Raw genomic sequence first — 13109 nt, forward strand, 5'->3', positions numbered from 1 at the left:
GCAAACCAACTCCAGATGCATGTGCCAACTTGTGCATCTGGCTTACATGGGTCCTGGGGAATCAAACCTGGGTTCTTTGGCTTTGCTGACAAGTGCCTTAATGGCTAAGACAGCTCTCCAGCCCAAGAGGTTACTTCGTAAACATCATAAGAGAATTCTTCCTAACAGAAGTACAGCTTGAAGGAAGGCATGGAGTTTGGACATAAGTACTAAGGGAGGGAGTGAGTTTGGGGAGAAACAGCTCACATACAAGGAGTTGGCTGAGCAAACTAGAGTCAGAAAATAAGAGATCCTTTCAGGTATCGTGAACAAGTTAAGTTTGACTGATGCATATAAGAATGTAGTTTTATACTAGATCAGCAGACTGTTAGGGTCAGGTAGGAAACACTGCATGCTTGGTGGTAGACTACACCCAGCTTTGCCGTTGTGACGGGAAAGCAGCACAGGCAGTTCATAATGGATGAGCATGATTCTCCCAACAAATGTCTGCGGACAGTCATTTCAGTCTCACTAATACTCACATGTCACAAAATACTCTGTGGATTTATCTAGTCATTTAAAAATTAAAACCTAGGGAGCCAGGCGTGGTGGCACATACCTTTAGTCCTAGCACTTGGGAGACAGAGGTAGGATCATTGTAAGTTCAAGACCACCCTGAAACTACATAGTGAGTTCCAGGTCAGCCTGGGCTAGAGCGAGACCCTACCTTAGAAAAAAATAGAAAGAGAGAGAGAGAGAAGAAGGGAAGAAAGAAAGAAATTAAAAGCTAGGCCTGAGGGAAGCAGCTCAGTGGATAAAGCACTTACCACACGAACAGAAGCTCGTGAGTTCAAGTCCCCAAGCCCGATGTCAGCCGCCAGAAGCTGTCAGACATTCATGATCCCACCGCACCTACACCCTGGCACACACAGTGCACAGTGAGACTGTGCTGCAGACAAAGTGGAGAGAGAGCTTAGGCTGATACCCGGAAACTGTCCTCTGACTTCACCCCACAAGCCATAGTTTGCCAACCCCTGATTAGAACGAAAATACTAACACTGGAGCACAAGGTCAGAAAATGGTTGTGTGCTAATTTCTCTAGAGACTCTTTCACTTGGGCGTGCCAGCCGTTATGTGCATGTTCACTGATCTTTGTTTCAGGGCTGAAGCTTTGGGTCTGCTAAATGGGCTTCAGTCACACCCACATTGGAATTCTGACACTGCACACCCAAAGTTAGTGCATGAATACTTTGACAGCAATAAACACAACCGGAAAAGGAAAAGAAGGAGTACTGAGTAGAGTTCATGGGCTTTCATACACTTTTCATCAGTCCTTCAAAGTCAGTCCAGTCTCACTATGAGGGAGAAAGACAGATAGAATGAGCATTCCAGGGCCATCAGCCTCTGCCAACAAACTCCAGGTGCATGTACCACTGTTTGAGTCTGGCTTGTGTGGGTACTGAGGAATTGAACCTGGGTCCTTTGGCTTTGCAGGCAAGTACCTTAACCGCTAAGTCATCTCTTCCAACTCAAGGTTGTTTTGTTTTGTTTTTTTAATCTAAAGCATTTTTTTCCTGAAGGTCTTACAGAATATATGATAATTGCACATTAATATGATAGCATACAATTGGTATTAATTTTCTAAAATATAGAAAACTTATGTTTCATAAAATATTTTATATTTCCTCATATTGTGTCAGCAAAAAATAAAATTCTTCGTATTTACAAAAAATATATATTTTATGAAAATTAGTTCCCTCTAACATAAAAAGAAAAATATATTTAAGAATTTTTGTCAGATACAGTGTGAAAGTGTTTTGTATAAAAAGGTAAATGCTTACTTTTTTTTTTCTCTTCACATTTTTATTTTATTAAAAAAGACAGATTTAAGATATGGTAAGAAATTACTAAGTTATATTTTTTTAATCTGTCAAATGCTAATGGAATAAATAAATAAGAGTAATGGAATAAATAAATAAGATTTTTTAAGTTTGATGTTTATAGACGTATTTATAAAAAGTGACTGATTTAGAAGACATTATTAAATGTTGGTACACACACCAGCAGGGGATTTAGGCAAGGAAAGGCACATAATTTTACCACAGGAAATACAGACCCTAGTTGGAGGTGAGTGGACAGCTGCAGCCATAGATCTTGTGGCAGTACCCCCAGTTCTGGGGCTGTGGGGGAGGGGAACGACAAGGTACTTAGCTGCATAAGCAGAAAACAATTAGGGAATTCACTCTGTGGTCCTATTATTAGGTTAAAAAGAAAGTCTTCCTTTAGTACGCCTGGTGTGTGAGGGGGGAAGGAGAAAAACTTCAAGATCATTTGGTATGAACCAGAATTCCCAATGAGTTTTTTTAAATTATAATGTAAGATTAATCCACCTGTCTCGATGAACTGGAAATTTACAATTAATTAAAGCTAAAATTCCATTACTTTTTTTTTTTTTTTTTTGATAGGACATCAGCACTGTTTATCAGATCTTTGCAGATGAAGTGCTTGGTTCAGGCCAGTTTGGCATTGTTTATGGAGGTAAGCAATTACAGCCCGTTGTAAGAATTTTTTTTAAATGTGAAATTTTAAAACATCTGCCCTTTTTTTTTCTTTTTTTTATAACTTTTCAAGTAGTCCTTTCTTTTAAGGACTGAGTCATATCCTTTCAACAAGGTTCCTTTCTGTAAACAAAGTATTCCTCAGTTACAAAATTTACACAGTAACAGTCGGAAAATTACTGTTTATAATACTCTTTATGTCTTCTGTAGCTCATCCATAAAGATGCTTGTGAAGCAGGGAGATGGTTATTTGTGGTAGACTTACTCACTGGAGTATATTTTCCACTAGTTGTCCAACACAAATGGCAACATTTGTCTGCCGTTGGCATGAATGTTGTATTGGGTCTGAATGCCTGAACTGTTGCTCTGACCTGTATTAGGATATTGGTGAAGGTATTTGACCTTAGTATTTCTTAATATCTTCATCTTTAATGTAGCTAACAAAATCTGAATTGCAAAGCTCACAGGCTTGTTGGTATTAAATATAATGTGTACATAAAAGTTCTTTATAAGCTATTACCCAGGATAGTAAAGAAATGTTAAACTCTCCTCCCTCTGTTGTCTTTCTGCCTCTGGTCTTACCCATTCACAGCAATCTTGAAGTGAGTCTTTCAGAAAATGCACACTGATACTAGCGTTACTTATCTAGGAGCACTATTGCCTGCACACTCTGGGCCAGTGTCTTCTGGGGCATACAACGCTATGGTGATTTCTTCTCACTTGAATAGCCTCCATTCATTCTAACTAAAGTTCACTCTTTGCTTCTTCCGGAAATACTTAATGTGCCTCCATACTTTGTTTCTGTTCCTTCTTTATCTGTCTCGTAACTTTCTCATTGCTGGGACAAAATACCTGACCAGAAGCAGCTTATGGAAGGAAAGGATTTATCTCAGCGTACAGCTCCAGGTGGTCTAGTCCATCGCGGAGGAAGTATGGCAGGAGCAGGAAGCCAGCTGCTACTGTCACGTGAGTAGGGAGGTAGTGGAGAGCCATGAATGCTAAGGCACAGCTAGCTCTCTCCCGATATGGACCAGGAACCCAGCTGATGGGATGGGGCCATGCACATTCAGAGTGGGTCCTTCTGCCTCAACTAACCAAATCTAGAAAATCCCTCACAGATACAGTGAGGGATTTGTTTCAATGGTGATTCTAAGTCTTGTCATGTTAACAACCAGAGATTAACTATCTTGCCCGTCTAGTGAACATTTATTTGTACTTCCAGGCTGAGCTGAAGGGCTTCCTCCAGTATGTGCTTGTCCCCATCCAGCCTCTCCAGGGAGAACACAGATCGTTCTTCCTTGGTGCTCCTCCTTACACAGTGTGCGTCAATCGCAGTGTCACGCACACTGTGAGCTTCTCTTGTCTCCCTATTGAACTGTGGAGGTGGGCTGAGAGATGTCTGTTTTCCTCGTATTCTTGCTGTCTGTCATTGTGTTTGACAGCAGTCTCCCGGGAAGCGTGTTTGTTTTACATATATGTACAACATCTGTGAGTTGCAATGTCAAACTTCCCAGTTTTAAGACTAGTGGTATCTCTGGAGGACCTCCCTGGGGGATAAACCTGTGTGAGGTGCCCTTGGCTGCTCCCCAGTGTGCTGACGTATCTAATCTTTTGAAATAGTCACGCTTACACGATGGTGTCCTTGAAACACTTATGTGTTCTTTTCAAGTAAATAGCTATGTAGAGAACAGTAAGAGGACATGTAAGTTAAAAGAGGTCATATCACAAATATGCTCTTGTTTTCATTGCTTAATTTGTAACGTCTAAAAAGTGATTTGTATAATAGGTACAAGGTAACTAATTTCAGTGAATGCATGAGTGACTACTATTTATTACATACTTTTATATGTAGAATATAGAACTTCAAATTTAGGAATATAATAAGTAGTTAATCGTTGTGCTAATTAGTGAACCTAGAATAAGATTTTTTGTTGTTATTTTTGTTTTTGTTTTTTGAGGTAGGGTCTCACTGTGGCCCAGGCTGACCTGGAATTCACTATGAGTCTCAGGGTGGCCTTGAACTCACAGTGATCCTCCTACCGCTGCTTCCCAAGTGCTGGGATTAAAGGTATGCGCCACCACGCCTGGCCTATTTTTTATCATTATGATTATTATTATAAAGTATTTCCATCTTGACAGTTTAAAGACTAGACCAGGCTATTTAACTGTCATTTGACTGTTAGGCATATTATTCTCAACAAACAAGTTCATTTAAATATCTGCCATCTCAGATAATGAAATAGCTTTTATTAGGGGCCAGTATTATAGAAGGAAACATCACACTTCTTCAAAGTAAATTAAGGAGTATGAAGAAAAAATTGAGGAAAATAAAATACAAGAGTAAACAAATTAAAATCTCAGTGGGCAGCTTCATAATAAAGCTTTTTTATATTGGGTGTGAGCCATCAGTTTGATTCTTTTCTGCTCTTTAATAGGAAAACACAGAAAGACAGGAAGGGATGTGGCTATCAAAGTCATCGATAAGATGAGGTTCCCCACAAAACAAGAGAGCCAGCTCCGTAATGAAGTGGCTATTTTACAGGTATGCTTTGGTTTTTCTGTTTTGTCAGTGTTGAATGGATTTGAGTCTACTTTAGATTACAGAGAAGGATAGGGTTTGTTTGATCTTTTGATTCAGAGGCTGCTAAGAACCTGAACCAGGATGAGTCCTTTTCATAAGATTACAATAATGTAGGGTTAACAAGGACGGCCGGTGTTTTATTATGCAGTGCTAGTTTGATTAAAATGCATTTTTTAAGTAAATCTTTAAAAAAAAAAAACAGTAAGGCTGGAGAGATGGCTTAGCTGATACAGCACTTGCCTACATAACCAAAGGACACACATTCAGTTCCTCAGAGCCCATGTAAGCCAGATGCACAAAGTAACACATGCATCTGAAGCTCGTTTGCAGAGGCTGGAGTCCCTGGTTTGCCCATTCTTTCTCTCAAATAAATAGATAAACAATAGTGGCGTGTTAGTCCTACATCACTAGCCCAGTAGCACTGTGAAACCTCTACTGTCATATTTCTATCATTTCATTGTGTATACAGTTCTCACAGATGATCAACATATCGTACCAGTTACTATCAAAATAAAGTACTGAAAATTATTTGTCTTTTAACAGGTTTTTGTTGTTTTTGTTTTGTTTTTTGCTTTGTTTTTCAAGGTGGGGGTCTCATCTGACCTGGAATTCACTCTGCATTCTCAGAGTGGCCTCAAACTCATGGCAATCCTCCTACCTCTGCCTCCCAAGTGCTGAGATTAAAGGCGTGCACCACCACGGCCGGCTCAACAGTTACGTTTTTTGCTAATGCAAAGTTCTTACTTTGTAATGTAGTCATCAGTTAAAGTATGAGTTGTTTGTTTGTTTGACTTGGGGTTTTGTCATTTTGTTTTTTTCTGAGACAGGGTCTCACTATGTAGTACAGGCTGTCCTCATACATGGTGATCCTCCTGCTTAAATCTCCTGAGTGCTGGATTACAGGCCTGTACCATCACACATAGCAAGTTAAAGTATACTTGAAATACGTGTTGGCAATATTTTTAAATTGCATGAACTTTTCTTTCATTTTTTCAAGATTATATTTATTTGAAAGAGAGAGAATATGGGTGTACCAGGGCCTTTAGCCACAGCAAACAAACTCCAGACATTTGTGCCACCTGACTTTATGTGGGGGCTGCAGAATGGAACCTGGGTCCTTTGGCTTTTTTATAGGCAAGTGCCTTAACTGCTAAGCCATTTCTCCAGCCTTGCTTTTCTTTCCTCCCTCCCTCCTTTCTTTCTTTCTCTCTTTCTTTCTTTCTTTTTATATTTTTAAAATTCATTTTAGAGAGAGAAATAAGCAGAAATACATAGAGAGAAAGAGAGACAAGGGCATACCAGGCCCTCTAGCCACTGCAGACGAACTCTAGATGCATGTGCCACCTTTCACATCTGGCTTATGTGGGTACTGAGGAGTCACACCTGAGTCTTTAGGCTTTGCAGACAAGCACCTTAACCACTAAGTCATCTGCCCAGCCCATTTTTCTTTCATTTTCACCTCCTTTTTGGGCTATCTAGAAAATTAAAAATTTAGATTTATCATTGGCCATTTTCCTGAATATCATGTAAATTAATTCATTGTGTACCTTTTGCATATTATTTAAGAAATACTTATATAATAGTTAATGCTATAGCTTTGTTGTTTTCATCAATATTAGGATTAAGTGATTTTACATTTTACAAAAATTAAGTCAACCTCACAAAGACAAATATCACATTTTTCTTCTCATTTGTGGGTCTAGGTCACATTGTGTGTGTGTATGTGTGTGTGTGTGTAAAAGAAACTCTGTTGCAGGGAAAAGAAGGTGGGTGAGTGATAGAGTTGGAACACCTGATTTTTTTTCTCCAGCTGCTGTAGCTGAGCCCATAAAGTGAGTTCATGGGCCCCGCATGAGCATCTACATGTGCATACACCACACCACATACTATACACATGCAAAAAATAAAAAATAATAAAAACAACACGTGGAACGATTTCACTTGTGCCATGTATTTTAGGTAATATAATATGTAAGCACAAAAAAATTTATAAACTGGTTTTTTTGGCTTTTATAATTGTTTGTTCATGCATATTTGTGTGTGTGTGTGTGTGTGTGTGTGTGTGTGTGTGTGTGTGTGTATGCATCAGGTGTCTTCCTCAGTTACTCTCCCACCTCGTTTTTTTTCTTTTTTTAAGGTAGGTTCTCACTGTAGTCCAGGATGACCTGGAATTCACTCTGTAGTCTCTGGGTGGCGTGGAACTCAGAGCAATCCTCCTACCTCTACCTCCCTAGTGCTGGGATTAAAGGCGTTCACCACCATGCCTGGCCCCACCTAATTTTTTTTGAGTCAAGGCCTCCCATTGAGCATGGGACTTACTGATTCCACTAGACTAGTCATCAAGTCCTGAGGATCCTCTTTGTCTCTGCCTCCCTAGCACTGGGAATATAGTAAGTACCACACCTGGCATTTTTAAAATGTTTGTATTTATTTATATGAGACAGAGAGAAAGAGTAAGTATGGGCCCACCAGGGCCTCCCGCCATTGTAAACAAACCCTAGACACATGCACCACTTGGTGCATCTGGCTTTATGTGGGTCCTGGAGAGTCAAACTGGAGCTGTAAGTCTTTGCAAAGAAGAGACTCCAACCACAGAGCCGTCTCCCGCCCCACGCCCTGCGTTTCTGTAGGTGCTGAGGGTCTGGCCTCAGGTCCTCACGTTGCACAGCAAGCACTTTCCCCTGAACCCTCTCCCCTGCCTGTTTTGCTTTCTGTACCATGTACTTCGTGTAATCATTAAAACATTTTACATACTTTCATAACAAGGCTAATTTTCTGCTGAAAGTAATTTAAATATCCTGAAACTTCACTTCAGAATTTGCACCATCCTGGGATTGTAAATCTGGAGTGTATGTTTGAAACCCCGGAACGGGTCTTTGTAGTAATGGAAAAGCTACATGGAGATATGTTGGAAATGATTCTATCCAGCGAGAAAAGTCGACTTCCAGAGCGCATTACTAAATTCATGGTTACACAGGTATCGTAACTCTTCTTTAAAACTAGAGAATAAATTAAACCTGGGTATTAAATTGCAGTGAATTTACTTATTAAGAGATTGTGGGGACTGGTAACCTTGAAGAACAGTACTTTAAACTACATTTTGATGAACTGTAGTGATGTTTTAAAAGTGTTTTAACATTGGGGATTAACTGATTTTTCAGGCTTTGGAAAACACCTTTCCTCTGGGGTGGGAAGATGGAATCGCTTTTTAAAGCAACATCTTAGTTTACCGTACAAAGCACTGGGCTTCATCTTGGCATTTTCATACATGTGTATTATGCTGTGCTCTCAGTCATTCCCCTCAATCACTTTTTTATTAACAGATACTTGTTGCCTTAAGGAATCTGCATTTTAAGAATATTGTGCACTGTGATTTAAAGCCAGAAAATGTGCTGCTTGCATCAGCAGAGCCATTCCCCCAGGTGAGATATTTCCCAGAACCTTTTAGAGAATCGTGTTAATTGTGGTAGTGCACGCCTTTAATCCCAGCACTTGGGAGGCAGAGGTATAGGAGGATCGCCGTGAGTTTGAGGCCACCCTGAGACTACATAGTGAATTCCAGGACAGCCTGGACTAAAGTGAGACCCTACCTCGGTGGGGGGGGGGGGGTGGGAATCTGACAGAGCTGGGCGGGGTGGCTCATGTCTTTAAATCCCTGCACTCAGGAAGCAGAGGTAGGAGGATCGCCACAAGTTCTAGGCTACCCTCAGAACACATAGTGAATTCCAGGTCAGCCTGAGCTACAGTGAAACCCTATCTCAAAAAAAAAAAAAAAAAGAATCTGACAGCATTTACCAAGTCTCCTCCCTCCTAAAGCACTGTACTAAGTACACTGTTCACAGTGCTTACCATCTTAGTCTGTCACTGCCAGTGACACTAATGAATAAAGGATCTTATTAATTCCATTGTGTTCATTAAGACCTTTTTAGACTTAACCAGATTTCAAGGAATAAACTTTTTTGCAGAGAGAACTCTTGTTTTCTTTGAGACAAGGTCTTACTCTGTACCTCAGGCTGGCCTTGGACTTTACTTCCTCCCTCAGCCCCAAGTGCTGGGATTATAGGTATGAGCTACCCTGCCTAATTTACACATAGATTCTGTAATTCATCTCTCATAAAGTGAGAATAAGTAGAGACAAACTCAGTGTAGCTTGGTGCTTAGGATGAGTCCCCAGACATTGAAACAAAATGAGGTGTTTCTTGAAATGGAAAATAGATTTTGGTTGAGAACAGGTAGCCAGCATCTTAGTAAAACGTACTGAAGAATTCCATTTCCCTTCACCACTGGTGCTCACAACACAGGGCAGTACCATGTACATGTGTACATTGGCTATGTATGATGTACTGTTTTTGTAACTTCTGTTGTTTGTTGGTTTGTTTTTAGACAGAGCTTCATGTAGCCCTGGCTGGCATTGAACTACCTATGTAGCCAAAGATGACCTTGAACTCCTGGTCCTCCTGAGTGCAGGGCTTACTCATTTGTCACCATGCCTGGCTTTTGAAATGGGCATTCTGATCAACTAAGATAGTCTACTGAATAAAGCATAACTCCAATCTAAAAACCACTATCCTGAGAAGTACATGTTGATGGTGGCTGGCAGCTGCCACTGGTTTTCGTATGTTCATGGGTGATTCCTGTAAGCAGCTAGAGTGTGTTATCAAACTACATGAAACATGTGCAGTCTGATCCTTAGAATAATAACAACAACAAATAACTGTGTTACTGCTGTAGTCAGCTTAACGTAGCTGGGATGAACCTCCAGACCAGATACAGTTGATAAGAGGAAGGGATGTATTGAAGCTTTCAAATCCAGGGGAAGTTCTATAGCTGCAGAAGAAAGCTGGTCCCTTTCACAGACCCGTGCACTAAGGAAAACCACCAGCAGCGCCTCTGAAAGCACACCCCAGGACCCCCAGGCAGCACAAGCACTCTGCATACCTTAGGCTGGAATTCAGATCTTCTCCCAGGAACACCTTTGGGCTGGATCCCAGGACCCACTCACAGTGACACCTCCTCCAGCCAGGCAGCTGAAATCTAAGTTACAAGTTTTAATAAACTCCTGAATCTATTGGGGGTCATCCACTCAAACTACCACAGCTACTCATAAACACAATTCAAATTTTCAAGGGAAAATGTCATTCCACTCTCTTACCTTGTTTGGAGGCCGATCTCACTGTGTAATGCAAACTGGCCTCCGACTTGGAATTCTCCTGCTCTACCTCTGAGAGTACAGGCACATACTGGCACTCAGCTCACTCTTACTTTCACAGTAGTAATGGTTTTTTGTAAAACTTACATGCTTAAAATGATGCCCTGTCATTGTGAAGTTAGAAAGAAAGGGTTCCCTGATATCTGATGCAATGTTTTAACTAGTGTGTTTCCATATTTTATCTGATTTGATTTACTAAACTTTATGGACAAATATGTAATGTGTACACCCCTCCCTCCTCTGACATCCACTTTTTCTTCTTTTGAGACAGTGTCTTAATTTGTAACACAGGCTTGATCATTCTGCCTCGTCTTCCAAGTCCCGGGATTTCAGGCATATGCTGCTATGTCTGGCCTCACCTTTAATTTTGTGGTTCACATTGTTCCCATTAGGAGCAAATAAAAATATTATTATTTACTTAATAATCATTCTTTTGTTCAGATGCTGGCCATATTTCTTTATTCAGTTCTAAACTGCCATGTCATCATCATCAGTGTGTTAGCTAAAATCTGGTATGTAACCAAAAAAGAGTAAGCTCGCAGTTCTTCAGTCTCTGCTCTCCACCATTCACGTAGAGAGGTGGCGAAAGGCAATAGTGGCTCAGGTCTCATTCATGAAACAAATGGAAGGGTCCATGTGCTGGGAGTGACGCAGAGTGTGGACACGCCTTGGCCTCTCTGCTTTCCAGTCGCTGTTTGCACTACTGTTTCTAGATCTCAGATCCCTTTCTCTCATTTATATTCATGCTTCTTCTAAAGCATTTTGTCACCTAGAGCATTTCTTCCAAAAAATACTTGGCGTTTTCTTGTTTAGCATAGATGCAATCATAACCACCACAGTCTAACCCTCTGCCAAGCTCATACTTTCAGAAATCTTTGAGGATAGGTAGTGGCTGTGGCTACCTTCCTCGTGGTAACTTTTGTCAAATCTAAGTATCTCCTTAGCATAATCATAGGAAGCACTTGTTCCTTGTTCACATTACTCTGGCTATTGTTCACATTTTAATCTTTAAGCTTCAGTTTTACTTCCTTATCAATACATAGTGTCTTGGAAAGAGATACTCTAACATTAAGCAAAATAAAGGATGCTCTAAATACTGTAACTTATTTCTCACTTGTCAAGCACTTATTGAATACTTTTACATCTCTGGACACTGGGAATTCAGAAATAAAGCACAATTCCTGCTCACGAATAATAGGAAAATAATTTCCTTACAAATTATAAAAAATAAAAATTCTACACCTTTCATCTCAAAAAATAAATAAAAAAATTTTAAATCTGTACCCTTATAAATACCAATCTGGTAGTTTACATTTTAGAATTAGGAAATTTAGCTGGGTGTGGTGGCACATGTCTTTAATCCCAGCACTCGGGAGGTAGGGGTAGGAGGATCGCTGTGAGTTCAAGGCCACCCTGAGACTACAGAGTGAATTTCAGGCCAGCTGGGCTAGAATGAAACTGTACCTCGAAACCCCCCCCCCCCCCCGCCCAAAAAAAAGCAGTCACTAGGAAAGCTCTTCATGTGCTAGTATCACAGTTCTAAATGTAAGCCTTTGGGAAAGGGATGTTAGTTTCCATTTCCTGATCTATAATTGTTTTCTGTTCATAATCATTTCCTTTGCTAAGTACATTGAACTGATAAAGTAGCATATTTAGATGTAGATGGGTGAATTTTCACATACTCAATTTGCAGGTAAAGTTGTGTGACTTTGGGTTCGCACGCATCATTGGTGAGAAGTCTTTCCGGAGATCGGTGGTAGGAACTCCAGCGTACTTAGCCCCTGAGGTTCTCAGGAGCAAAGGCTACAACCGCTCTCTAGATATGTGGTCAGTGGGAGTTATCGTCTATGTGAGCCTCAGCGGCACATTTCCATTCAATGAGGATGAAGACATAAATGACCAAATTCAAAATGCTGCCTTTATGTATCCACCAAATCCATGGAGAGAAATTTCTAGTGAAGGTAAAAAGAATTGTTTGACTCTGTGTCCACTACTCTAAAAATCTTTATGATCTCAATCAGCCTTTCTTCTCACTTGTCTCATTAGTAATTAGTTGTCAGTCTTTGAGCACTCTGCTTTTACAGTCTTTAATTTGTTATTGCCCCCTTTTCCCCCCCGCCAAGGTAGGGTCTTACTCTAGGCAGACCTAAAACTCACTCTATAGCCCTAGGCTAGTTTTACATTTACAGAGACCCTCCAATCTCAGCTCCAGAGTGCTGGGAGTGAAGGCATGTGCCACTTTGCCTGGCTGTTCTGTCTTCTCTGTCTCTATTTTTCTTGCAATTTTTAGGCACAGCAGTATTCTGGGTCTCAATTGTCTCATTTAGAAACTAAGGTATCTAGCTGTGCTGTTAGACGTTGCTGGTTATTCTGTCACTGGGCTTGATAGTCAATAAGCAATTCAGTTTAGTTCTTTGACAGACTTATTGCCTGATTCTGTACCCATCAAACATGAGCCAGATGGTGGTGTATACACATTAATAATCCCTGGGATACATAGTAAGACATTTTCTAAAAAAGGGAAGAAGAAAAGTGGGTGAACTGGTTGATCCTCTTCAGTTGACTGATAGAGTATGCCCCTCAAACTGTCACTGAACAGTTCCCTAGAATGTGGGTAAACACCAGCCACATCAGGGCAGTGTGCCCATGGACACCCCCCACCCCGGCTTAGAGCAGTGCAGGAGCACGTCCACAACTGGGTTTAGCTAGCCTTGGAATTAGTAGTTTTATTTTGTTTTGTTTATTCCCCCTGCCCACATGGACCAGGACGAATCATAAGGAT

The 13109-nt window shown here is 40.6% G+C and overlaps 1 protein-coding gene across 3 annotated transcripts in view; it reads left to right on the forward strand.

Annotated features, from left to right (window-relative positions):
• The window catches only part of Prkd3 (protein kinase D3), a 77403-nt gene that overhangs the window by 59004 nt on the left and 5290 nt on the right, over nucleotides 1-13109 (forward strand). For all 3 annotated transcript variants that reach the window (XM_045137176.1, XM_045137175.1, XM_045137177.1), the window contains 5 exons: nucleotides 2445-2517; nucleotides 4973-5079; nucleotides 7934-8095; nucleotides 8442-8540; nucleotides 12021-12288. In XM_045137176.1, the coding sequence (XP_044993111.1) occupies nucleotides 2445-2517; nucleotides 4973-5079; nucleotides 7934-8095; nucleotides 8442-8540; nucleotides 12021-12288 (709 nt within the window). The remainder of the gene's footprint in view (nucleotides 1-2444; nucleotides 2518-4972; nucleotides 5080-7933; nucleotides 8096-8441; nucleotides 8541-12020; nucleotides 12289-13109) is intronic.

Source organism: Jaculus jaculus, chromosome 18, assembly GCF_020740685.1.
Source record: "Jaculus jaculus isolate mJacJac1 chromosome 18, mJacJac1.mat.Y.cur, whole genome shotgun sequence".
NCBI classification, from domain to species: Eukaryota; Metazoa; Chordata; class Mammalia; order Rodentia; family Dipodidae; genus Jaculus; species Jaculus jaculus.